A 26,672-nucleotide genomic window follows, 5' to 3' on the forward strand; every position below is an offset into this window, starting at 1 on the left:
CACACAAGAGCCTGCGTTGTCAATTCCAACATATCCGTCTAGAAAGATGATTACAAATGTAAGATAATATTTTCGTACGCTCGTTCGATTAACTTTACTGAATTTTCTCTATAATACTTGCATCGGTCTTTTCCTTGGACATTAATGTCAACGTAGTGTCCATCAGCTCGCTTAAGAATTCTTTCGGTTTCCTAAGCGCCCAAGCGGGACTGGCTATGAATAATCGAAGATACACTCCACCCACGACAGGCTCGTTGGTCGCGATATCAATATTATTCTGGGTATCAGGTAACTTTAATATGGCATTTGGATTTCGTCTCTGTAACGCGTGGTATCTAGAAGATAACGCGTATCAATTAACCACTGCCCGACACACCGACTAAGGAGGAAAGGAGAGAAAGGAGAGAAGAAAAAGATAAAGCTTACTCGTCTTTCAATTCCGCAATAATTCTCGCTACTCTAGCTTTCGCATCATCGTCCCATATCAATTCCGGATTTTCGTGCTGTGTCTCAAACATGTGTACGCATTGCTTGGGCGCATCGCGAATAGCTTCGCTGAATAATCTAGGTAGAAATTTCGACAAGTCAAGCTTAACTTTCGGTCCAGCTAATTTGTCAGACGACATTTTTGCGAGTAATTCAGCTGCCGCTTCTCTCGTCTGAATATTACTCGAGTTACAAAAGAGATCGAGAATGTACACGACAGCTCCTGTGGAAAAGATTACATTACATAAGAAATATACATATCTATACGTAATACGTGTAATGTTCTCTATGAATATCTACTTGTACGAATACTGACCTTTTGACAACGCATCCTTGACAATTTTGGTCGAACTCATCAGTGCATATAAAGTTTCCAAAGCGAGAAGCTGATACTCTTTTAAACTGTGCAAACATAACAACAGATGTACGACAACTTCATTTGCGGCAATATCATCGACGCACTCTTGATTCTTGGTAACATTGCTGATTACTTCTAGAGCGCTCTTTTGAATTAACTTGAAATTACTACAATTTAAAAGTCCAAATAGTAATTTAAAGTGCCCCATACACTGTAATTCAATGCCAGGGTTATTTTTGATAACATTATTCAGAGCTTTAAGCGCCATCACAATGTGTTCCAACTTGTCTTGCTCCTTTTTAATCGACGTAATACTCGCTAAAGACGTTAAGTACTCCGAAGACAGTGACAGAAATTCAAGCAAGTTTATCGTAAAACCTTTGGGATTCTGAAATAATTAAATTGAGCTCTTCAAGGTTGTTTACGTGCAATTTTGTTTCTAGCTCGTTGTCAGAAATTTACCTCGATTGGATATGCCGGTTGCTCGTTGTATACCTTGACAAATATTTCGCCGATTACTAACTCGTCAGCATGAGCGGTATACTTGAAATCGCTGAAATCGTGTTCAAAATTATCGCTATTATTTAATCGCTCTTGCCGTTTCAGCTCTAAATATTCATTTAATTCCGCTCTGGTTCCATTGTCCCAGATTAAATATGGATTTGAACAATTAGAATTCAGTATCTTTAGAATCTCTTCGGGCTTATCTTTAACAAGCTGACGTGCTAGATAGGGCGTTAATAAACTTTCTAGGGCGGCAACCGTAACGGGATTAACGGGGGTCTCGTTGTCGCCCTTCATGTAACCACCTAATCTAGCGCAAGCGCCAACTGCCAATTTAGCCAAGTTGTTGGCTACTTCCTGGCGATTCTCATCCTGATTTCTCTCTACACCACCCTCCTCCAACGTGTAATCATAGTTGAACATGAAGAGCAATAGATCCCATAGGGCGCCAGATTGCAATAGCTGCATTTGCAATATGCTGTCTGTGGCGAGAGACGAGATACACTCTGTGGCGACTGCACACAATTTTGTTAAATGCTGCAAAAGAGGAGATGTTTCTTTAGTTATAAAGTAGCTTCGTACGATAAGGTACGTACCTTAAAATGCAGTATTCTGCAAAGGTCTTTTACAAGTTGCGGCAATTCAATAATTTTATCTCTGCATCCTCGAAACGATCCGGCAACGGCGAAACATCTAGTTATATGCATACAAACTTGCACCGCTACGTCGGTGGATTTACTCGATCTGCTTAAAACAGATACGCATCGCGTATACGCTTCCAACAATACGTCTAAACCGCCCTCCCTTCGCAATTCTTCGGCATTTAAAGCCGAACAGTGCACCGTGTGATAGGCAAGTTCGCTCGCAGCTGCTAGCAATGGGGCAGACTTTGAAAATAATCGTTCATCGTCCGTTTCCAGTTTAATCGTTTTGATTAGCTGGGGATAACCGGCGTACTTGTAAGGTCTAAGCTCGTCTGAATATCTGTGGAAAAGGATGCTCTGAGTCCTCAAAATCAAAACGATATTGTCGGGATTAGGGCCCGTTGTTGACCAACAACTGCGACTGCATAGAAACTCGTATGCCTGACTGACAGCTTCAAACTTGTCCTAGAATAGTTTTACACACGTATGCGATTACACACACACATACACGTATACCAAGAGTTTCCAGTACACGAAATACAGGCTTACCCTGCCTTCAGGATTTTTGTCAGGATGATACATTTGAGCCAATTTGTAAAACGACTTTCTCACGATCGCTTCATCATGATGCTTCCCACTAGGTAAGCCAAGCTGCTTGTAAGCCTCATCCATAGTCATGAGAGGTGGTTTTTTTTCTACTTCTCTTTTCCACGCGTCCAGTACGTCTTTTAACAATTGCACCTAAGTCAATGTCACACAAGTTAGCGCGTTACAAGTGTCACAAAGGGATTCGATAGAATGCACAAAAGAGTCGAGTGAATTCGCTCCAACTTACAGGCTCTGGGATAGGCCACTGTGGAAATTTAACGGTGTCGCAAAGATGTCTGAGATAGAATATCTGGCAAAACAATTCATTTTCCAACTGTGGATATCTTACAGCAGGTATGGCGATATATTGATACCTGGCCATGGTATGACTTCGTAACTTGGGAGTAAAGTCTGCGATATGCGCAGCAATTTTCTCGATGAGCATTCGTCTCATTTCTGCATTCCAAATTGCTTCCGGCGTATCGTAATCTCCGAGAAATATCTGCGCAAACTTTTCGGCCCCATGATTCTCCAAGTAACTCACCATTGCATCGGGCAACAGTTGACCGAGAATACTTCGTTGCATGATATCTGAAGAAGTGTTCTAAAGGACACAGCGACAATGTTATTTTCAAGCGCACACGTAATAACATGGTATCTGTACACACACACACACACATCGTACTCACATCGTCGTTCCTAAAGGCTTGTTTAGTGTGCGTAAGTTGCAAGAATCTTGCAATTGGCAAGACATTAGAACCAGTGTACATTAAGATAAAGTAAAATACGCCAGCAAGATAAATTTTCGACACGTCTGCATTGTCTCGCATTACTTCGCACAACAACGTAGCGACTCTCTCGACTAGGATTGGATCGAACGTCAGCAAAAGCTGCACGATATGTGGTAGATACTGAAGATCGGATAGCAGTCGCTTGACGCGTGGCAACGGTCTGATTACCGCGTCGTCAGCATCTCTGCTTGGGAAATATTCGCACATCTTGATTAAAATGTTTAGGATTAAATTGGCCAGTTCACTTTCGTTTATCACGGGAGTGCCCCTCGCAACGAGACTCCACTTTAATTGCGGCACTTGTGAAATCGTTTTCCACCCATCCAATCCCTGTGCCCAAACTTTCGTCTTGTGAGTCACATGATTCGAACCGTACAATTCCTTTAGGTCCTTTAGACTCATCGGGCCTTCACGTTGATCTCCATTATTGTAATACCATTCTTTCTCCATTCGTTCCTGCTGTGGACCCGCTTCTATCACATTGGTTTGCGTCGGCACGACCGCTCGGGACGTATGCAAATGTGCCAATGTCAGTAAATCGACCAAGGTTCGCACGCCATTCTGATCCATTATGTCCTTGACGTTTCGCCTGTGCAATATGAGCTTATTTATGAACATGACTAGCCTGTCGCGCTCCGTTCTGTCCGCGCAACGCTCCAACATTCCCAAAATATACTTGGTATCTGAGAATGGACCAATATCCTCGTAATATCGACCGTACACTATCGTCATTGCTTGCAAGCAAAGGCACTTCATTTCGATTTTTGCAGTCAATAAAAATCTGTGGTATAAATCATTAAAAAATTCGTACCTGCAATCGAAAATCATTTATTATTCGTAAGACGACTGTCGACAACTTTTACGCTTTAGACCACATTGGTAATGCCACGCAAGGAGGTAATTTCTCATCGAAGGTACGTAAAGATCGGCTAATATACTTACGATTTCCTTATTGGACTGTCCGGACTATCCTTCTCCAATAAAAGCCTCAAGTAGTAATCTCCAATTTTAACTTCATCCGAAAGACATTGATATTGCACCTCAAACTCTCGGTGATTCCATGCTATTAAAGTTCCGCCGGCCAAGTCTTTGTCCGAGCTAAATGCACGTATCTCATTTTCCAGAGCTATTCGCAATTCTTCTCTCGTCTTGTGATTCCAAATTAAATTTGGCAGTGCGTGATCTTGATTAAACTTGTAGTAGAACAACTTCCAATTTGCCTCAGACTTGATTCGTTCTCTACGCTTCCGTAAAACTATCGGACGCTCTTTGATCTTTTCTCTACGCTCTATTCCAATACGAGCACCCCAATGCTGCAAAGCGTTTTCCACGTGCTTTTCCACTACTCGCATCTGACGTTCGATAGCGATCCATTGTGGACTCTTTTTATTTCTTGACGCAAGATCTATTGCTATCTTCAAATTGTCACGATTGTTCAGTCTCTCCTCTTCCAAGAACGACTCTGGTACCTTTTCGTCAGAGTCCAAGTAATTCAACAAACCCACTGGCTACAAACAAATTGCAGCAGTTTCACATTACTCGTTTCATTTTATTAAATACATGTAGCCAAGTGGTCGAAACTCACCATAATTCGTTTCAACAATCCCATAGCAGTAGGGTGCCCCGTGACCCACAAACCTACTAAATGTCGGCACAATTGCCGATGAGTCAATAGTCTGCCGTCGCTACCAATTGTAAATAAACTATTTAACAAATGCCTCGGTAGAGCTCCTTCCGCAAGTGCCAGTTCTTGCATTTTCGCTGCTACCTCTGGCGCACCCTCTTCGATAATCGCTCGCATTATCAATCCAGCACCTTTGACCACAGCCAGCGAAGGATGTTGAAACAATTTAAACAAAGATCTACCTCTCGTAGCAACCATTTCTAAAAGATTGTCAAAATGTTTGCCGTCGGTAGTTTCACTGTATGGCACGCACAGGGCGAACGTTAAGAGATCGAGCATAGCGGAGACTACCAGTGCACCTGTGCCACGATTCTGTAACGTTAAAAAGAGGGAGGACTTTGATGTCGCGTCGGCGTATTAATAGAGGCTACCTCTATTAAATATATTAATAAGTACAAGTACTTGTAACTAGTACTTACAACGTGATTGACCCACATTTCAAGGAGACTTTCTAAAAACTTGTTACTGCTGAGCAGACTGCTTTTGTTCAATTGTTCTTGCCTCAAATCGCAATCGTCGTGCATCGGCTGCATCAGAGCGCAAATACAGTCTATGGCAGCTTGCGTTACGCCACAATTTTGTCTCTTTAAAGCCTTCACGACCTTTGTACCGACGGTTTCTCTAAAGCCGGCGAGTGTTGTAAATGCAGCGAAACCGATTTTGCTGGCCACCAGCCTTCGCAGTGCGTGAAACTGTGCCTCGATCTCGCTATTTGTCTCGAGATCTTTGCTGATTAAAGTATTCAAAGCTCCGAGGATGATCTTGTCTTTGTTCTCAGTAAAAATCCCCTGTAAGTAATCATTCGTGATACGATGTACTTGGAGTTGCAACGTTGTTACAGTCCATTCAAGCGGTACAATTTCCTGGATAAACAGAAAAGGTCTCGTGTCCCTTTATGTACTACATTTACCATTCGTCTATGTTCGGAAACTTGATAGTTACACGCGATTTTACAAGGATGAAACACTTTTCATTGTATACTTTCAAAAGGACTCACACACATACGCACATACGCACACAAGCTCGGTAGTGAATAGTAAAGTTCAATAACCGCTTCAATGTACTGTACAGAGTATACAAGTACGCAAAGTGATTTCTTAAATCAGAGAAATGCTTCGTCTTACGTCTTGCGTAACGGAGTAATTAAGTCCGCTGTAGGGTACGTTTGCGTTAAATCTCTCCAAAATTTCAGCAAACGTACGTCCTCCAGGCGGCTGCTGAAGGAATTTGACGTGTGTCGTTTCGACCTCTTCGTCAACAGGTAGGTTGAAAGGTCCGAGTCTTTTACCTCTGGCTATGGGATACATCTTGACGTGGACATCTCTGTTACCGGATGCCCTCACGCCATCCAGTAAAGACGCCAATAAGGCGTCTCTATTGGTCGCGGTGTAACTGCGCAACTGACCGTTGAGATATTGTATAGTGAACAATTGAGGATTATCGTTATCGCGAGTCAAAGTGAAAATGTCCGACAGCGGCCTGAGAGTACAAATGTTGTAGGTTTGAGGATCTCTCTCCAACAGGCAGGTGTCCGAGAGACAGAGCGTTCTTCTTTGAGGATCCAGATGCCTCGCAGAGATTTTGTGAACAGTAAATTCCGAGACGCTCGTTATGTGCTCGTCGCTGCTAAATTTCCCCAATCTTTGAGCAATAAAGTCGTCGAGTCTTATAGGCTCCTTCAACATCTTTATATTAATGCCCAAGTTATTTAAAGCAGTTTCTTGCAGCTTCTTCTTTATCTCCTCCATATGTTTCGACGCAAAGAGGTGCAGCCGTCCAAATCCGCCACACACGATTACAAATCCATTGGGATAATCTTTCATGGTGAGGAGCCCTTCGAAATCTTTGTAACAATAACTAGCTAATACCATGTTTGTCGCAGGATCCAACTGATCGAGACTGTACGGCGTTATTTCTAATACAATGGGTAGTCTTGTATCGGACCAGTGATGTTTATAAGCTGAATATCTCTACAAATTTACTGTATTATAGCATTCGACAAGAGGGGGGGAGAGAGAGAGAGAGAGAGAACTTACCAAAATTTCTTTAGACTTTTCAACATAATTTCTGTATTTAAGTGCTTCCGTCAATAAGTGTGGCCTATGCTCGGAACTAAACTTCATGGTCTCATTTTTCCGCTCCTTACGTACGGTTATAGTAAACTCATGGGAACCTAATTGATTTCTATTTATTGGCTGTACACTTATAAAATCGGCATATTCCCATTTGTTTGTGACTTCTAATGTGCCAGGATTGTACGTCGTTATCCCCATGGAGCCAATGGAGAAGATACGCTTGTACCTGAAACACATAGTTACACGTTCAACTACGCGTTTAACGTGTTTAACGTGTCGACGTCGCGTATGCAACGCGATACAACGAATCCAATTGCAACGACGAGAGATGTCAATACACTCACTTTCCTTTCCATGTTGAATGCTTGGTAACTAAAAAGCACGCGACATCTTGATTGTCCTTTATCGGCATCATTGTTTCATTTCTTGTGGACGCAATCGTATCGGTCTCGTATTCGGAGACGGAGAGCTTCGATTAAACCGCGGAGTACCAGTTGCACAAGGTGAAAGGCGTAGGAGAACATACGAGTTATAAAAATTACACGGGCGTCATTACGTAAAGTACACAAGGGCCTACGAACAAGGATGTAGAAACTTCAACTGTATTCCTGCCGTTGATTCCGGCTCAAATCTTGGCTCGGGCGATCACACGCTCGTTAATCCGTTTCATTTAACAACGGTCGTCCTCGAGGGCTTCGTCAACCTGGAAGCGGCCATGACGGTCGACCATGACGGTTGGGGGGCGTTAGGGGTGTTAGGGGTGTTGACGAACAGCTGTTTCTAGATGTCGGCACCAAGAACTTCCAACAGAAGACTAGAGAGTACTAGAGACCGGGAGACTCGGGGCTCCTGCTTAGATCAGTGGTGGGGGTGGGCGAAAATGTGGCCGCATTTCATGGATGCAGTATGATCGAACGGCCAATTCATCAACCACGCGTGCTGGACTTCCAAATAATAAACACTAGGTTCCATTTAAATTCTTGGAAATTTAGATAGCGCCACCTCTTTGCCAATCATGTTCTCCCGATACTTTGCCAGTTTCATTCTCCATTTTCGCGATTTGAAGTTTGAAATTCTCGGAATTTCAACTCTTGGAAATTCAGATAGTGCCACCTCTTTGCCAATCCATGCTCTCCTGATACTCTGTCAGTTTTCGGTATTCTCGATTTTTGCGAAAAATTCTTGGAAATTTAGATAGCGCCACCTCTTTGCCAATCATGTTCTTTGTGTTGCAAGTGCAAAGACTGCGCGCGTTTATGCTACGGCGATTTTTCAGCATATAGCACAATGCAGGTATGGAAGTTTTATCGGCAGAGTCAGAAGATGCGTGATGAAATAGTTGGAGAAGCACAAATGGGTGTAAGGGCGCGCAAAACACAGTTTTACGCCGGCGTGGCCGCTGTCTCTCTGCTGCTACTGGAGTCTCTATGGTCTCTAGCCAGGTGTCGGATCGCTGGCATCACTGGTCGGATGGTGTCGGACGGGAGTGATCAACGTAACCTGGCTTTGCCGATTTCGCAGGAAAGGACAGCCCGTCTTCCCTACAGAGAAATTCCACGGCGCAGGTAAATCGACGAATCTCTGTTGCGATATGTAGCGATATGTAGCGACGGCAACGATATTCGACGTTTGCTTGCGAAATATCGGAGCATTATGGAGTGTCACGCGAGCGAAAGAGACGTCGGCGCGGTTGAAAAGCCGCTCCCTAGTGGCGACGGCAGCGTAGCACCGGTGATAATTGAGGAACTGGACGAAAATGCCATCGGCTCGATGGACGTGGACATAAATGAGTTTGTGGAAGCGAGGGCGTTGCAAATCAACGAGGTGACGGACGTTATTCCAAATTGTACTCTCTCCCCGTCCCCGTGTAATCGCACCAAGGTTACCGTAGACACGGAGGAGCAGGATACGTCGCTGACCGCCGACGAGGAGGATCGGTTAACGAAACAGTTCTTAAATGGCGAGCTGACGTTTAGCGAGTATTCGTCCAGGATGGACCAGGATATAGATCTGGAGACGATAGAGAACGACGCGTCCAGGTATGACTCTGAAAATGCTCCTCGATTCAATTACCATATCGCAATTACCTACTTTCCAGAAGGACAGTCGGACCCGATCGCGTCGCTGTACAAAAGTCGGTGGAACAAAAGCCGCACAAAGCGAGCGTCGTGCGTCAGAAGAAGAAGAGACGCGTATTGCCGCAAGTTCTGCAAGGGCTCATGGGAGAGGCAAATTTAAGATTCGCAAAGGGAGAGGTAGACTTGGCAGCTAAAATATGCATGGAGATTATTAGGCAAGTTATCCTCTCGACTGGTTGAAACTTGTCCTCGATAACTGTCAAGGGGCAGCTTGATTAACGTACTCGCTTATTACTCTCTTAGACAAGTACCGAGCGCTCCAGAGCCATTTCAAACGCTGGCCATGATATACGAGAACGATCAACCGGACAAGTCGTTGCAATTTGCTCTAATTGCCGCGCATCTTAGTCCCAAGGATGCCGATCAGTGGGTGAGATTAGCCAACTTGTCGCTCGAAAGCAGCGACCTGAGGCAAGCGATCACGTGTTACTCCAAAGCGATTCAAGCCAGTCCAAAGGACATCAATTTATACGAGACGCGTGCGCATCTCCAAGAACAGAATGGCGATAAGAAGGCGTACCTGCGAGGATATACCAAACTGATTCACCAATTGGAAGCCGAAGATGGTGCATATATCATGAAATACGCAAAGATATTAGCCAAACGTTATATGCAAGAGGACAACAATGAGCAAGCACTGGAAGCAGTTGAGACTATTTTTACCAAATGTCCTCATCTCATCACGTTGGAAGAAGTTAACATTATGACTGAATTGCTAATAGCGCTCAAGCAATTTCAGAGATGTTTAGATATACTGCTAAAGTACACGGATATTCGAGTACGATATAAGAAGAGCGAGGAGGAGAGGGATGGAGAACGTGGTGACGCGAGGTCTAAAGCTACGTCATCGCCATCGAGAGTATCAACGGCAGGCGAGAGTGGCAATGAAATCGAGTTTTGCGACGTACCGAATAACGTGGTCGTTGACCTGAAAGCCAAATTTCTCATTACTCTCATCGAACTCGATTACATTCCGATGGCTGAGAAGCTGCTGCCTCAATTTTACTTGCGCGAGAATCCAGAGATCTCGGGAGATCTCTTTCTAGACGTGGCGGAGGCATTGATGGGCAAGAGGGAGTTTCAGCGCGCCATGCTTCTGTTGGATCCGTTGGTTAAAAGCACCAATTACAGCCTGGCCGCGGTCTGGCTGAGGCACGCGGAGTGCTGGGTAGGCTGCGATAATCTCGACAAGGCCGTACAATCTTACGAAGCCGTCCGAAGATTATCGCCGCAGCATTTAGGCGCGAGATTGGCTCTTGCCAAGCTTTATAAAAAGTCGGAACATTACGACAAGGCGGTACAAGTTCTCTATCAAGACCCCGAATCCGACACGTTAGATCCTGACGTTCTCTATCAGAGAACGCTGCTACTTTACACAGTTAGAAGATACGAGGAGTACTTTGCTTCGGGAATGCTGCTTCTCTCGAGACACTGCGTCAATATAAGACGAAAGGTCGAATTGAATGCGTTGGCACGCGCGACGGGCGTTCGCCAGCGGCTCGACAGCCTACAGCTTCGTCGTTTGTCTTGCGGGGAAAGGTTGGAGGACGAAAACGCCCCAACGTTTGTTGCTAACGCCAAGCCGAGCGAGAAGAATGAGTTTCTACTCTTCCTACAAATGTGTAAGCTAGCGTGTAAATTGAAAAAGTATGGCTTCCTCCAGAGATTATGCTTCACCGCTCTCACGTCCAAGAGATTTACCAAGAGGAACTCTCACATCGTCTTTCTGTGCTTGGTCTCTTGCATTCACAACAAGGACTCGTTCTACGGGTACAACATCGTCCGAGAACTCGTACGTGTCTGCCAAAGGTCCAACTCGTGGAACCTGTTGAACATAATTATCCAAAGGGCGGAAGATTTGAGGCATAACAGATTTATAATGAGATTGCTCGGACGAGATGTCTTTTCGTATTTGCACATCATGCACGCAAACAACTGTCTCGTTTCGGGAACTTATAAATACGCTCTAAACGGATACATGTCTCTTTTCAAAGTAGCACCTAGTGCATTGCTGGCACTGTTGATAGGCGTTACGCAGTTACAAATGGCGTGTCAAAAGTTGTCGGCTAAGAAGAATCAGCTTGTAATTCAAGGTACGTACAACAGTAGATTCGTTTAATGTCATCGTTTATACTCTTATATACTCTTATATTTGTGTAGCGCTGGCCTTCTTCAACAAGTATATGCAGTTACGTGGTAAAGACGGTCAACAAGAAGCCTATTACAACATGGCACGGGCATTTCATCAAATTGGCTTGTTACCCTCTGCCATTCACTTTTACAAGTTGGTCTTGAAGGAAGATCCAGGAGATTTAGTCAAACAGCATGCGAATCTTTTGGACCTGAGAAAGGAAGCAGCCTTCAATTTGCATCTCATCTATCTGCAATCGGAAAACCATCTTCTTGCTAGAATGTATCTCGAGAATTACATCACGATATGAGTACAAAGTCGTCTAAATGTGATATTGTACATATATTTTCTATTTGTATTTAATGTGTAGAGTGCTGTAAATAGTTTTATAGAAATAAAAATTTTTCCCCATTCAAATTTTTTCAAACATGCGTTTTTTTGGGGGGGGGGGGGGAGAGAAGGCACCTCTGATCAGTTACGATATCTTTGCTGTCGCTACATGTGATTATGCTACAGGTGAATAAGTAATAGAAGAAATATATATATACATATATACATATAAAGTATACATTGTTTTCAAGATAACGAAAAGGAACCAATCTCTCCACGCACATACCTCTATTGGTATTAAAATCCAGTCGATTTAAAGATTTCTCTTTAGAATAATGGCCACTGATTTAGAGGCCAAGATTGAATTTAAACAATTGTGCGTTACATTGGAGGGTATTGCCAAGGCACGTGAAGCAAAAAAGAAGGAGCAAATTTTGCAAAAGTTTATCACCGAGTGTCAAAGTATCGGCAACAAACTGAAAGTAGAATATCCTGAATCGGTATGTATTACATTATACGTTTAATATAGTTTAATAAAAATTTGCGAGGGAAACTTTGGAGAGAGGCTGTTATTCCTGGCCGGTTAATATTAATAATTAATCATTTGTGTCTTAGAACGTATCGCTCTATCCCATACTGAGATTAATCTTGCCCCATCTTGAACGACAGCGTGGACCACATAATTTGAAGCAAGCTTCGCTGACGAAGCTTTACGCTAATGTATATGGCTTTGCACGAAATAGCGACAGTTATAACAAGTTGGCAAATTACCGGTCAGTATCTCATTTGGAACCGTTAGATAATCGATAAGACATTGCACATCGATTGTATTTTAGAGAACACACGTCGGGCGAATTTATGGGAAATGATTTCGCTGATCGAGCTTACTGCGTATTGGATAAAAAGTTGCCTCGGAACAGTAGCGGATTCACGATCGCACGGATCAACACGTTCCTCGATGGTATCTCTGGGAAGAGCGTAACGATGCAACAGAAAGTCGAAACCTTTAGAGTACTTTTTCGACAGATTACGGGATTCGAGATGAAATGGCTGACGCGTATCGTCCTTAAAGATTTACGACTTGGTATAGGCACGCAAAAAATACTGCACAGTTTGTATGACTTGCCCATTATAATAATAATAATAATGCCAATGAAATAACGCGTAGACTATAATATATATTTTCCTTCAAGTCTATCATCCAGATGCGAATGACAAATTCCTCGTGACGAATGATCTACGCGACATTTGTGACCAGTTGTACGATCCTAAGGTGAAATTAAAACGCGGCATACAATTATTCTCGCATTTTAAACCTATGCTCTTGGAGAGATGCAACGTCGAGAATATCGACAAGTTATTTCGAGGCAACAACTTGTACTACGTACAAACTAAATACGACGGCGAGAGGTCGCAACTCCATATGAAGGATGGAATGTTTAAATACTTTACGCGTAGAGGGTTCGATATTACAAACAATTCTGGATACGGAGAAACCGGATCTTCGGGTATGGTGATATGAATATGGTTATTAATTCTACTCGTCAGGTCCAATTAGATTCGAGATAATCGGCTGTGCACATTTATCTCATTCTTATAACTGTATTAATTACATATATATATATATCCGACATCCCGATAGGCTTCTTAACCGCGGTGTTTACGCGGCGTCTTAATCCGAATTGTCATTCCTTTATACTGGATGGAGAATTAATGGCTTGGCATAAAGAGAAAAAGATGTTTAGTACAAAAGGTATGAATATCGATGTCAAACATTTGTCGGCGAACAGCCGCCATCAGCCGTGTTTCGTCGCGTTTGACGTCATTCTGCACAATAACGTCTTGCTCGTTGATACACCTTACGAAGAGAGATTAAAACTTCTCACCGAAAACCGTATATTCACCGAAGAGGAAGGTTCTTTAATCGTGTCTCGATCTACTTTAGTTTCAAACAGGTAGAATATACTTACTACTATTGCAAGTTTGATATCTACGTTCTTGTACGTACAATCGTTTCCTCTTACATGGGACTACATTTCGAAAAGTAAGTAGAAATTAATTATTACTTTTATCGCAAGGGAGGAGTTGCTAGAAGCATTCAATACATGTCTACGTGATGACGAGGAAGGACTTGTCGTTAAGAAATGTAACATGAAATATAAACCAAATATTCGAGATGGCGGCGGTGGTTATAAGATTAAAGCAGAGGTAAAAACTCTCTCTCTCTGCCTTCTTAGAAGAAAATATTCCTGTAAGAGATGCAAGTTGAGAAAATGAAATATTGTGGTCAACGGATAATGCTAAATATACGATAACGACATATGTAAATCCAAAAGTAACATTCGAGATATATTGCATTACAGTATTCCGACAATTTAATACAAGATATAGACCTCATTATACTTGGCGGTTATTACGGGGAGGGTAAATATGCAGGAAGAATCAAGAGTTTTATGATGGGCGTTGCCGCGTCGCCAGCGAGCAACGAGGGGGCAAATCCGTCGCAATTTCTCGCCATCTCATCCGTGAGCAGTGGAATAGGAGATGAAATGTTGCGTCATCTTGAAACAAAACTTGCACCGTATTGGATCAAGGAACATCCTGAAAATGTCGAGGGTCCCAAGGTGAACATGAATTATTTCAGACGAATGTTTATATGTGTTAGGGAAACACATGTGCCTTTCTCATTATTATTTGTTATATATTATACGTACAATACCGTAAGCACTAGAATATTCATACATATTTCTTACAGAGACATCAGCCGGATGTATGGATTCATCCAGAGCATTCCATCATTTTAACGATACGAGCGACCGAAATGGTACGCAGCAATGAATATCCAACTGGATACAGTTTACGATTTCCTAGAGTTACGAATGCGAGGACGGATAAGCCATGGTACAATCCGTGCACCACTTGCGAACTCTTGTCGTTGGTCAAAGTATGTAAATGCTGAATCGAGTTACGAGAATTACGAAAGATATTACGTGACTCACTTATAATTTTTGCAACAATCTCATTACCATACAGGGTGGAAAAATGATCCAAAAGTTAACCAAGCGAGAAGCTACTTTATGCGATATCGATCAAGCGTCAGTCCCTAAATTACGAAAAACGACAAGTCGAAGGAAATCGATGGAACGTGACGTGTACAGCAAGCGAGTGGTGCCACTCACGCGACTATTGGACGGAAAAGAAATTTGCGTGATTAATGGTACCGATGAATCACCGAAAGAGCAGATTGAACAAATACTGCAGCAGCATAGTGCCAAAATTGTTCAGAATCCAATGAATACAACTTTCTGCGTGATAGTAGGCAATGATAAAACGGTAGGAAATATACCCATCCAGTATTTCTCTTACGAAACTAATCGTAATCTAATCACAATAATTTTACTTACTTTCTTAGATGCGAGGAAAGGAAGTAATAAACAGTGGACGATACGATGTTGTAACTTTGGATTGGTTTAAACGTCTCGTCAGTCGATCCGATTGGGCCACGTTTGACGACTTTTTACCATGGGAATTATTATGCAGCCGGGATATCACTAATCACAAAGTTGCAGAAAACTATGATGAATATTACGATAATTTCACTGTTGACGCAGACGAGGAAAGTTTGAAGCGTTCATTCGGCAGGATCGCGAGATCGAATATCTTCGAGGTATCTGAAATTACAGTTCATTGGTATATGTATAAATTATCGCACTATCATCTATCTAATCCGATCACATGTGTGCAAATCTAGCTCTCTGCGGACAAGCAGTTTACTATTGAGCAGGAAAGGGAAATGGACGAGCAATTGTTCGGGAGTACATCGCCTTATTCGCTATTTAGAGATATAATTGGATTCTTTGAGAATCAATCGTGTTGCGCCAAATATAAATTCCGTTTCATGTCTGGTACGGTTAAAGACAACATTGATGATTCCGTTACGCATGCCTTTGTGGAAGACACAAGCGGGACGAGCATTGTCGTGAAAGCACGTGAGCGGAAACATATTCAAATCGTAAAATGTAAATGGATCGAGAAATGTTTTCAAAATGGCCGATTGTGTGAAATTACAGATTACCTAGTTGATTATTGATTAATATTATTGGTGTACATAATATTATTGCTGTCTGACAATGAAATTAATGTGTAAAAACAAATATAGTAAAAGTTTCATAACGTGAAGAAATGTTACATGTGTATTTTCGACGGAAACCTGCGATATATTCACGGGATCGTTTTAACTCACATTTCGTGAAGCACTGAGAAACTAGGTACTAGGCAGAGTGACAGTCGGACAGTTCGCTCATTTAACATCTTCCCGTTTCGAAATATTTCTTCTCGACTCAGGCCGCTACCCTTGCCCGTATCTCGTTTTATTTCATCGGAATGCGCGCAAAATACGAAAGAGACGCAGCTGCGACGTTTCTCTTACAAAGCCTGCCATTCAGAGAGTTCTCGCATAGATTAACGTCAAAAGACCCGAGGTGGTGCATACATCTTGTAAACGAAAGATTATATCTCCACTAATACTTTATCTGTAATCTGTAATCTCTCTACCGGGGTTTCAGCTTTTGTATTCCAACAATTCATGCGCGATTGATGAAAATATATTAAATATATATTACACATTACACGATGAAACTAAGCGACCATCTCGTTAGCGACGAGGAGGTGTCTCGTGTCTACGAGGTCAGTATAAATAATATACGAATATGACTGACGTTCTGCCCGCGCAGGATCTACTTATAGACTCTTCACCTACAGATGGGACGCGTATTAATCGAGTTTCGGATTTTCGGAGCGTGCGACCGGGCGTGTCACTCTCCTACAGTATGCCGAATTTATTCATAGAATTTCTCGTAGCTTACTCGCTAGTCGCCAATTATACATAAAGATACACATAACTGTTGCTATCTATTACGCACAATAGCACTAATCTGTTACGCATAATATATGTGTAACGAGCTACATTCGTGACAATGTGTCTATAGACCCCGCCGATCGTCGACATGTACAATTCGGCAATTGATAATTGGAACATACGCCACGGAATTTCTCTTTCGAGTAAATTCGATTAAATCACGACACATTAAAAACTCGCAATTACACGTAAATACAAAATACAATTGTCTTTTACGTAATTTCAACGAGTCTACGTATAATTTACCGACATGTTTTCCCTTTCATACAATTCATTTATAGTGGAAAATGTGTGAATCTTGACCAGTTTTAAGCTTGAAATTTCTTTCCCCTCTACGGATTTGATACATTGAAGTAACGATTAGTGAATAAATGGTACAAATTCCCCCAAAAAAGCCATTCTAAATGGAAGGTCTTATCCTCGGAGAGTTATCGTTTCTCTTTCTTAGCAAGAATTTCTTCTGGCGCAACAACGACTTTTCGGATAAACTGACTTCTTATGCCTATTAATATCATTTGAAACCGCCGGTGTTATATCGTCCCGCATCCTAGCAGAAAATTCATGTAAATTAACTTACATATAGCATCAATTAATTAATTGATTAATATATTATGCACATGTATGGCGAGAATGTAAAATTAAAAATAAAGATCTTACGTTAAAACATTCTAGACATTAATCTCAATGCAAATTAATAATCGAAGAAAACTCACAACTGCTGCGGCTTGTTGCACCCACATGAGTAACGTTTACTTTGTGTCCTGCATTAGGTAAAAAGAGAGTTAAATAACAGGGATCTTTTCTATTTTTCTCGCATGTATTAAGATTTTCAATGTTTTCAAGAATAAACTAAGTAAAATAGCGAACAAGAAACCTTTAACTTAACTACTTTTAATTTACAGTTCTCTTTAACGTTCAACTATCGACACACAGCCTTTATCAATTTGAGTAAATATCTCGCCAAGATATCTCATCCACTTACCCTTTTGCGCATTTGCATCTACTCAGTCGCCTAATGCGTGAAGAATTAGTACTGCTCGTGTTGGATCAATTTGTTCAAACAATTCCATTATTATGTTATCGCCGGCCATACGAAGCGCAATCCTCTTTTCTTTTTGTGTCTTTTACAATTTCGAGAGAGATACATATGTTTCTTTCTATTTATATTGCTTTCTAGATTATGAATTATGACACACTATTCCGCGAAAGAAGGAAAAATTGTTCTAGACAAAATAAATAAAAGTTTTAGGAAGACGCACGTGTATGACCGGCGCGACTCACTTTTCGTTTTTCTCCCTTAGTAATTCTCTCATTCTGATGTCGCACACGCAGCTTCTCTCACTGTCGGATAAAAATTATCGCAGGATTACTTTCAACGTCACCATTTGACGTTTTTTGATTCGGCCTACACGTTCAAGATGCTCTGTCTCTCCCTCTCTCTCTTACTTTTCTTTCAAGAAACTGACATAAAGAAATAATACTCCAGTAAATCCGATAATAAACTTTCCAAGATACCAAGTGAGATTGGTCGTGCAATTCGGCATTGCAAGTATCCCGGTTCGAGACCTCACTGAGCTTTCGTGTCAACTTGCTCGATATATTTCAATATTTAGGTAAGATTGTTTAGGCTCTTTACTCTCTTTGCAATTTAAAATCCACATTGTACGAATCGCGATTACAAATGTGCGAAAACAAATGATAAATTCACCTTTTACCAACACATCTTGGAAAGCCACAGGCGCTATCTAGTTTAGTTATTTGTTATTTGTAAATTAATGTAACCCCTACGCAATTGACATACATGCAGTTGTAACACGTGTCGCGTTAAAATCAAATCAAACTAAATTTTAATTAAATCTGATAATGCTTATATAAAGTCATATAATTAACGCAATCTTCAAATCGATCGATGTAGTCTTTTCTTGACAAAAGAGAGTAAGATAGAGTTTATCGGTCTCAGCCATTCCTCAGCTTCCTCGTGGCTCTGCGTGCGACGTGCGACCCGTGCGACTAAGGCAAGAAAGATGTTGAATGACCTGTCAACATATTTGCCGTCTTGACAACACCCTTAAGCAGAACTGCCCACGGGGAAAAGAAAAAACGTCCAAAATGACACCCCTTCGTTCCACGCTCATTAGGATGAATTCTTCGGTGCGTGTCACGCGTGCCTACTGTCTGCTGTGTGTGTGTATGTGTATTGCGTGCGAGTGACATATGTAAATTTAAACTTGTCCAACCGCATAAATTTAGAAGAAAAAAATCTCGTGGAAAAAATGTGTTACACAGATGACTCTTCATCACTTTGCAACTTTTAATTGAATATTACCGACAAATGTGATAACTTAATTATACGTTCCAACACGCACTTTGAATGTTCGAGCGTGTTCAGTTGGAAACTTTATGAAAATAGCATTTCCTATCATAAATTTTCTTTCACACGATTAAAAATGAATATAAATACAAGTGAAAGTATACATGTGCATTATACGTATATTTAATATTGTCGGCAACAATCAGCCGGTCAATACAATATAATAGCGCACGATTCCTTTCGTTGCCTTCATGTTCACGGATCGTGTTATGCACCGCAAAAATAGAAGACGGACAATCTCTCTCTACTAACAACGTTGTGCGCCAGCAGCTGCAACCATATGGCATTCTTTCTGTGATCTTGCTCTAAGAGCTCGTTAATACGATCCTCTCGGATGTTGCCAACACACAGTTAATATTAGTTTCGAGTATGTTTTCTCAATGTATGAGTGACACCGCGCGGACTTCCACCACGATTCGATAACCACCTGGTTAACATCCTGCATACCCGACGTTATTTCTGAAAGGATATCATCGTATGTGAATGACGCCCCTCTTCTCTTTCGTCTTCTTCTTCTTCTTTAAACTGGATGAGAGAAATATATTTGAAAAATTTTACAGATTTGTCTCTTCTGAGAGAAGAGACATTCGCACGTCTCGACGAGATGTCAACTTTCCTTCAAGCGATCGCGAATGATACAACATAATTGAATTGCAAATCAATAACAATACTCCTCATCTTGTTGCATTGATGAGGAGAAATTATAAACTTGCGCGGGCACGTAGGATATATGCAGATATGTTCGAATCTGACGTGCAGCATCGATTCCACGCAAACTATAATCAAAGAAGTTACCGTTCTTTCTAGAGTAGAGTTACTCGAGAAACAAGAACGCCAAGAGAAACATGGCGGTTCATTGGTTCGCGGCCGACGAAAGCGGCGGAGTTTCCTGAGCTTTCGAGCCAATGAGAATACGTCGGCTTGCTAAAAATATATTTTGAATCGCAGTAGGAGGAGATGAGACGACACCTCCTTCGGGCGAGGGACAAGAAGTATTCACTTACGAGCATGTATCTCTGTTCGAGAAAGACGGGCGACTCGGTCAATTCAGTGTTTAACAAGAACCCAACGGATACAGAAAACTCGACGTTAAAGAGAAATATTTTAAAGGCAAATTTTTCGACAAGTTTTATCGATGCGATGGAAAGAGAATGTGAAAATTAGTATAAGTAACTTGTCGCGCATGTAAAAACATCCGCGATACCTACGACGTGTGCCGGTACGCGTTCTATGTAGAACGAGATCTGCACGTAGAATACTTGAATTGTCAAATAAAGAAAAATCGCCAAAGAATCTTTAAATTACCCTGACGGGACTTGTTGGACGCACCAATTCAAATCATGTTACGAGATGTATAATTGTGGAACAAACGTGTTTAATGCCGGCCGCATATTAAATAATCCAAAAGTAATTCTTTTCGTTTCTTTTCGTAATTAATGGCCAAACAATTTGGGATTTAACCAAGACTGATAAACTTTAGCGGTTAATCCCTATTCTCTTCCACGAGATAATATCAAAGTCAGGATGAAAACTGCAGGCGGTACTTCGAGTCGTTTGAATGCAAACGTGGAGCAACGTTTGAGAAGTCCCAAGTGTGCGAGATGTCGAAACCACGGTGTAATATCCGGCTTGAAAGGTCACAAAAGATCCTGTGCGTGGAAAGATTGCCGGTGTCCTTGCTGTCTTCTAGTCGTCGAGAGGCAACGAGTGATGGCAGCGCAGGTTGCCCTACGTAGGCAACAACAAGCGCAAGGCGATAATCTTTTGTCTTCGGCAAATAAAATATCAGCGGCAGACACCGCGCAGAGTCCTTATTCCTACGCTAAAGCGAAATACGACGAGGCTGCCTGCGGTAGGAGAGGCAAGAATTTTCAAAGGCATCATTTACACTTCACGCAGACGAGTATCAGCGTGACGCAGGGTTTCTATGGATTAAATGCCGTGCATAGTTTACCTGGCGCATGTGAGTACAATCCCTCGTTTGTCTTATCGCGAATACGTGCATACGTATACGTAGTTTGTATCTTCCGTAAACTATTTTACATGTTTGCTGCATTTTCCATCGGCAAAAACCTTGTAGGCAGGTGATTGCGAAGAGACTCGATATAACAAACGTAAGGGTTTCAAACACCCTATTTCCATCTGTCACGGGAGGTGTCTGATGTATCCAATTCGATATTTGTCAATGTTCCATTTTTGCGAACGTACTCTCGCTAGCATGCAGCACCTTTGACTGCTTGTTTCATCTCTTTGTCGAGTGTGTACAGCCGACCGATATATAAAATACATCGTACATATTTAATGAGTCTCTCCAGTAGTCTGTTAACAATGCGCAACGTTTACTCACAAAGGACTGCTCGTACATTTCAGTATCAGCACATCCGCGTTTATTGAGCACTCTCTCTTCCCTGGGATGCGATCGAAAACAAGAGGCTGAACCTACACTCAAGGTACAATCTTTCCACTCTGCATACCCGACGATGGTCCCGTGGTTCAATGAAGTAACGCAATCGTACATAGCGAATGGGGACTTGAACAATTTTCTTTCTACAAGAGATTTACGGAACTCCCCTACCACAACTGATAAGCCTTGCTTGGAAAAAAAAGCACCGATTCCCTTCAGCGTGGAATCTATTATCGGTACGAAATAATAATATCGGTTCCAAATGTCCATGTTTCAATCGTTCGAGTACCAGCAGGCTATCTAGGTGAGGCAGTAAATCAGAAATTTTTAGATTTAGTTAAGAATAAGAGCACATTAATATCAGTAAGGTGAACAATCTTATACGCAAATGTACAAATCAAGTGGAAATTTTATAAACATTATATTCAATAGGAAACGTACGTTAGTCGGCTTCAGTATATTATGTTATTTAGTAATATCTCTTACGCTCGTTGGCTGTATACTCAAGAAGAAAGGAATATTAACAATGCTTATGTACAATTTATTGTTTTATACATCAATATACCACAATTATAGCAAACGTATTTAATACATTTATAGCAATAACAATATAAAATCGTCCCCGTAAATGCGTTGTACATTGTATATGTGTATCTTCCTTTTCATGAAATAAATTCAATATTTAATCGTAGCAAAGCCAAACATTACCATTCTGCGATGTACATATTTATAATCGATAATCTCATTAGAAATCATACGCTACTCAATATCGCGATAGATATGTTACTTTTCAAGGCACGGACATGATACTATTTGCTGCTTTCGAGCATTTTACTGCAACGTTTCATGTATACATCCATTTCAGAAAAATCGGATAGCGTATCATAAACGATCTCGTAAAGAATGCATGGCCATTGCTTCTCTAGAACCTGTAACTTGTGTATAGCGTTTATAGTAAGACTGATTAAATTTAGCAAGTGTACTTTTCCTTTGTGTCTCCAGATGAGGTCTTCCTATAAACAAAGTACAGAGAGAAAGAGAGAGAGAGAGTGTGATTATTTATTATGTACGAATAATATCATTTACACCTTTGACTAGCGTACGATTCAGCATAAAGTATCTTGTTAAAAAAAATGGTAACGTATGCTCTTTGGTTTCTTTTTATTACCTGCGTTACATTTCCCTTCCTCCATTGTAACGCCTCCTTTGCAACAACACTCCGAAGCGCCGGGTCGCAGTTGAAGAGAAATTGTTTGGCAGTAATTTGTTCCCCGCTTTGTCTTTGCACTTTCTCTAAATGAAGTCTTTGTAACAAAGGTTGTAATAAAGAATCTGGCAGTGAGCACATTACTATATCTACAAGACCGGTATATTCTTGATTTGCAAGTTTTACATCTTCAGGCGTAATCTAGAAGAATGTAGAATTTTTGGATCGAGTTGAACGGAACGACTCTTTGTTTCATAATTTTCTAAATCTCATATTGTACCTCCTTGCCATTGATAATTGCGAGTCCCCAATGAGCTAGTCGAAATATAGCGTACATTTTCCAGTCCTTGGACACGATAGGATTTCCCGTGTCTATCTGTATACTGGTCAGTCCCTGTACCTCAGCTAAGGCATTCAGTTGGCCAAGTAGATTGATGTTGGTTTCTTTAAATACGAAATGCTCCGCGTGAGGAAATCTATTCTTTAATTTGCTTAAAATCTTTGCCACATCGTTAAATTGTACATAATTAAATTTCACAATGTTGACATCTTGAGCCTTTGACACGTCCCAAGTCCTGTCGATAAAGCGTAAAGCACCTTGACCGTATATATTCAGGCAGCGACCAACAATTTCTATTAAATAATCTCCGCCTAGAAAGTTGTCTCATTATTACATTACATTTCATTTCACTTGATAAACGGGAAGGTAGCGGGTTTGAAACAAGATCTCAGCTTACCCTGTTCTCTTTCTTTAGGTAGTGTTTGTTGAGGAGGTGGACTCGGCGGAGCGAGAGCTCGAAATTTCGCCCTAGCTGTCGCGGCTCTATTGCTTTTATAATATACCATCTTTTTCGTTTGAGCACTCTTAATTCTACCTTTATCCTTGTCACATTCGTGATACTTGTGAGCATTCTTGAACGACTTGGAGCTGTCTACGCTACTAGTCTTTGAACTCGGAGAGCAGTATCCAGAAGAGCTTACAGTCGATTTCGATTGACAATCATTCGGTCCATCTTGACCATGAAATACTTTTGTATTTTGAAAGGACCGATCACTCGAGCCTTTGCTTTCGTTTATCACTGCGTCACGGTGGTGTTTCGGGGGATTTTCGGTCGTAGCAAGTCTTGTCGCGTCCTTATCGCGCGCCTGGTCTTCGTTATCTTCAACACAAGACTTTTCCGCGGTAATCGAGGGCACGTCCTTCGCCACGCCTATGGTAGATTCATTACCGACGGTAAATTTGTCATAATCAATAGGCGAGCCGTAGACATTGCAAGTAAACAGGTGACACTTCAAGCCGCTTTTCAAACTTTCATGACTCTGCGAGCTGTCTGTCTCGCTATCCGACACGTTCTCGTCTTCACCAACAACTTTCATCTTACCGTTATTTTCCTTATTATCCCTGGACAATCTATTCGAGTCGAGTCTATCGCTTGTTAAACTATTCACTATCGAGCCTAGTATAGGTGGTAGTTTAAATTCCAAAGGATACGATTTAGATGTGTCTTGCAACTTGAACAAATTCTCGCTGGAACTGCTTCTCCTTTTTATATGCATTTTTCGTGCTTCCATATTTTCATTTATCGACGTGAGGCTACCGAAGCCTTTTATCTTAACTTTGTCTAAACTCTTTCGATTTATAGCATTAAATTTATTTGAGCTTTGCGTGCGCAATAATACATTGATACCGTTGCCCGTGTTATTGCTCGCCGTCGTCGCTACTTTATCGGAATTGTCGAGCGAGACTTTAGTTTTAGATCTGAGAAATTCCCAATTAGTCTTGGCGTTCGATATCACCTGTTCCCTACGTACGCTCATACAAACTTGCGTGCTAAGATCAAGGAATGCTGAATTCGATTGTTCCTTGGAGAATCTCCAAGCCATTGCTGTTCTTCGAATTTGCTCGCTAATTTGCATCGTCGACAACAGCTGCAGATTTGGCAAGTACGAAACAAGAAAAGAGATGTAGTCAGTGCTTAAGGTCACTGGATTGCCATCTATTGTTATTTCTTTAATTTGCAAGGCTTTTGCGAGGCTACTCACGTCTTCAATTCTGAAAGATGAAAACAACTCGACATACACACTTGTTACATTATCAATGAAACATTTAAATAAAGAAGAAGATACTACAACAAGATGTGCATCTCTTCGAATCACGCACAGTTTACAAGAGGTGACATAGAGACGTTTAACGTCCTTCAAAGCAAGCACGTGCGGCAAAGTTAAATAAGAATTCTCCTAGCAACTAAATATAACTTATCAAATTATATAGGATGCTCACTTATGAATATCATTGTTACTCAAGTATAATTTCTGTAATTGTGGTGTCTCGTGAAATCCCAGCAATCTTTTGAGTTTGTTTCGTCGCAAATTCAGCTCTTTCAACGAGATTAAGCCACGAAAGTCATTGCATCCTACAGTCTTGATATTATTCCCCGCCAAGTTAAGTACTTTTAACGACGATAAATTTTCCAAGCCCGTAATCTGCTGAATTTGATTGCCGTGCAAGTCCAAAACTTCCAATTTCAAGAGCCGCCTCAAGCCCTCGATCTTCCTTATTCTATTTTTGCCCAGTAGAAGCACTCTTAGGTTCTCTAAAAGATCGAAATCGCATACTTTCTCAATTTGATTATCGTACAAGTCGAGAAATACAAGCTTCGTCAATTGCGAGAAGCTGGAGCTCTCGATCTTGGTCAGCAGATTGTGCTGAAGAGACATTAATCGCAATTTCGATTCTCCGACGAGCGTAGGGAAGGTCGTAAGTCCTCGCCTGTCGAGGCATATTCGGTCAGGGTTCTTTTCTCGTTCGGCAGGAGTTCTCGACGCCACAATCGTTCTCGTGTCCCCCGTCCATTGCAACGTGACCACGTCGCAGCCATCGGCCTCCGCATCTTGAAGTTCAAATTGGGTCCCGGCACAACTAGCAATATCAAACCAATCAGTTTCAACGTGACGGCCCTAGCGAGGGTGCAAGCTCGTTTCTCTGTAAAGCAATTTCTACCTAAACGAATTGTAACAACGCTTCGACAGCTTCGGAGGTACTGGCGCACCCGGCAAGATTGGCAAGGCGGCCGCTATCGTCAGAAATTGATTCTCCTCTGGAGCGCCAGCTCGAGCGGTCGATCTAGTCTTCGCGTCAAATAAGATTTTTCTCGTCTGCAACAGTCGGGGCCTCTTAACATTACCGAGCGGAAAGACCGCGCGAGTTACTCGTCACGCGACTCTTACCCGCGTCGAAGTATCGTTGCTCAATGGCATTACATAACCGGGCGGAATGAGCGGCGTATCTCGCATCGAACATTTGGCAGCGTTTCACATCTCTGCGATGCATACGAATGTTCCAATCGGAGACATTCGGACGCGCATCCAGAAACTCGACTCACGACCCACGACGTCGAGCCAAGCGATACCTCGTTGGTTTCATCGTACGTTGCGCCGTAACGTGAGAGGGAGACAGAGAGCTACGTTCCGTGCGATCTCCTCTATCAGTGGAATCAAACGGAATGCTTGAGCAGCTTTAACACGTTGAGAGTTTTTGGAGAAAGCAAAAGCTCACCTTTAGAGGCTCTAGAGTATAGAGGGAATCAACAATTTCGCTCAGCGCGCTCTCTCGCGTGTGCCCCCTCCCGTCCGCGGTTCACGTTGGTCGCCCTGCTCCAGCCTCCAGCCAGGGCGACCAACCCTTATCCTAGATCAGCTGGGTGTGCGTCGTTAGGATTGGATCGCGGATATCGATCCCAATTCCCAGTTAGATCCGGGACATTACGTAGCCCGTCAGATTCATTCGGTTTACGGCTGCTCGGTATCGTCGCACGATGAGTCTCGCCGTCGTTTACCGGCTCTTCCGTATCCCGGCAAAGTCTTTAATACCGACGCGACACACGATACAAACGCAGGAATACGCAGGTAAGACGATAGAAATTTAACTTATCCGAGCACATGTTTCATCGTTTGTCGAGCCTGCTCGCTCGTCACTCGCCGCGTTCGACGAGGCCGAGGGTCTCGAGGTTGTGCGATGCCATTGTCGACGATCGTTGATGCCC

The 26,672-nt window shown here is 42.0% G+C and overlaps 7 protein-coding genes across 9 annotated transcripts in view; 4 read left to right on the forward strand and 3 right to left on the reverse strand.

The window, feature by feature from the left end:
• Positions 1–2: 2 nt before the first annotated feature.
• LOC105558650 (dnaJ homolog subfamily C member 13) lies at positions 3–7,964 on the reverse strand (the record flags this gene model as incomplete). Its single annotated transcript, XM_012006445.1, has 15 exons — positions 7,475–7,964; positions 7,092–7,356; positions 6,180–7,025; positions 5,475–5,843; positions 4,957–5,367; positions 4,314–4,879; positions 3,270–4,182; positions 2,828–3,184; positions 2,542–2,733; positions 1,945–2,457; positions 1,307–1,885; positions 803–1,232; positions 427–709; positions 122–335; positions 3–38 (listed from the first exon to the last, which is right to left on the reverse strand). Coding segments are annotated over exons 1-15 (6,045 nt in total), but the record flags the coding sequence as incomplete, so codon positions are not given.
• A 654-nt stretch (positions 7,965–8,618) lies between these two features.
• LOC105558636 (DNA ligase 4) lies at positions 8,619–15,908 on the forward strand. Of its 3 annotated transcripts, none has more exons than XM_012006426.1 (12): positions 8,619–8,695; positions 11,981–12,229; positions 12,345–12,502; positions 12,566–12,840; positions 12,923–13,238; positions 13,376–13,684; positions 13,808–13,937; positions 14,093–14,353; positions 14,485–14,673; positions 14,763–15,062; positions 15,142–15,396; positions 15,481–15,908. In XM_012006426.1, exons 2-12 carry the CDS (start codon positions 12,065–12,067, stop codon positions 15,817–15,819), a joined length of 2,697 nt encoding a protein of 898 aa, XP_011861816.1. In that variant the 5' UTR covers positions 8,619–8,695; positions 11,981–12,064; the 3' UTR covers positions 15,820–15,908. The 3 variants fall into 3 exon arrangements, with proteins under 3 accessions (XP_011861816.1, XP_011861813.1, XP_011861815.1); XM_012006423.1 differs by having other exon boundaries at positions 12,923–13,237; positions 13,372–13,684; XM_012006425.1 differs by lacking the exon at positions 8,619–8,695 and adding an exon at positions 11,850–11,915 and having other exon boundaries at positions 12,923–13,237; positions 13,372–13,684.
• Positions 8,689–11,816, forward strand: LOC105558637 (general transcription factor 3C polypeptide 3). Its single transcript, XM_012006427.1, has 4 exons — positions 8,689–9,169; positions 9,229–9,423; positions 9,512–11,361; positions 11,429–11,816. The coding sequence occupies exons 1-4, from the start codon at positions 8,784–8,786 to the stop codon at positions 11,707–11,709; spliced, it is 2,712 nt and encodes a 903-aa protein (XP_011861817.1). The 5' UTR covers positions 8,689–8,783; the 3' UTR covers positions 11,710–11,816.
• Positions 15,909–16,005: 97 nt separating the features above from the next.
• Positions 16,006–18,229, reverse strand: LOC105558638. Its single transcript, XM_012006428.1, has 5 exons — positions 18,094–18,229; positions 17,929–17,988; positions 17,630–17,659; positions 17,361–17,408; positions 16,006–17,194 (listed from the first exon to the last, which is right to left on the reverse strand). Exons 1-5 carry the CDS (start codon positions 18,189–18,191, stop codon positions 17,092–17,094), a joined length of 339 nt encoding a protein of 112 aa, XP_011861818.1. The 5' UTR covers positions 18,192–18,229; the 3' UTR covers positions 16,006–17,091.
• Positions 18,230–19,028: 799 nt separating this feature from the next.
• Positions 19,029–22,113, forward strand: LOC105558641. Its single transcript, XM_012006431.1, has 2 exons — positions 19,029–20,981; positions 21,389–22,113. Exons 1-2 carry the CDS (start codon positions 20,543–20,545, stop codon positions 21,667–21,669), a joined length of 720 nt encoding a protein of 239 aa, XP_011861821.1. The 5' UTR covers positions 19,029–20,542; the 3' UTR covers positions 21,670–22,113.
• LOC105558640 (leucine-rich repeat-containing protein 49) lies at positions 21,943–25,935 on the reverse strand. The gene is made up of 7 exons (XM_012006430.1): positions 25,858–25,935; positions 25,631–25,785; positions 24,911–25,549; positions 23,367–24,682; positions 22,910–23,280; positions 22,591–22,830; positions 21,943–22,435 (listed from the first exon to the last, which is right to left on the reverse strand). Exons 1-7 carry the CDS (start codon positions 25,921–25,923, stop codon positions 22,232–22,234), a joined length of 2,991 nt encoding a protein of 996 aa, XP_011861820.1. The 5' UTR covers positions 25,924–25,935; the 3' UTR covers positions 21,943–22,231.
• A 494-nt stretch (positions 25,936–26,429) lies between these two features.
• The window catches only part of LOC105558639 (39S ribosomal protein L54, mitochondrial), a 1,808-nt gene continuing 1,565 nt past the window's right edge, over positions 26,430–26,672 (forward strand). Inside the window, exon 1 of the mRNA XM_012006429.1 lies at positions 26,430–26,535. Coding sequence (XP_011861819.1) covers positions 26,445–26,535 — 91 coding nt within the window. The 5' untranslated portion in view covers positions 26,430–26,444. The remainder of the gene's footprint in view (positions 26,536–26,672) is intronic.

Source organism: Vollenhovia emeryi, unplaced genomic scaffold (assembly GCF_000949405.1).
Source record: "Vollenhovia emeryi isolate VEMERY1.0 unplaced genomic scaffold, V.emery_V1.0 DF939325.1, whole genome shotgun sequence".
NCBI lineage: Eukaryota > Metazoa > Arthropoda > Insecta > Hymenoptera > Formicidae > Vollenhovia > Vollenhovia emeryi.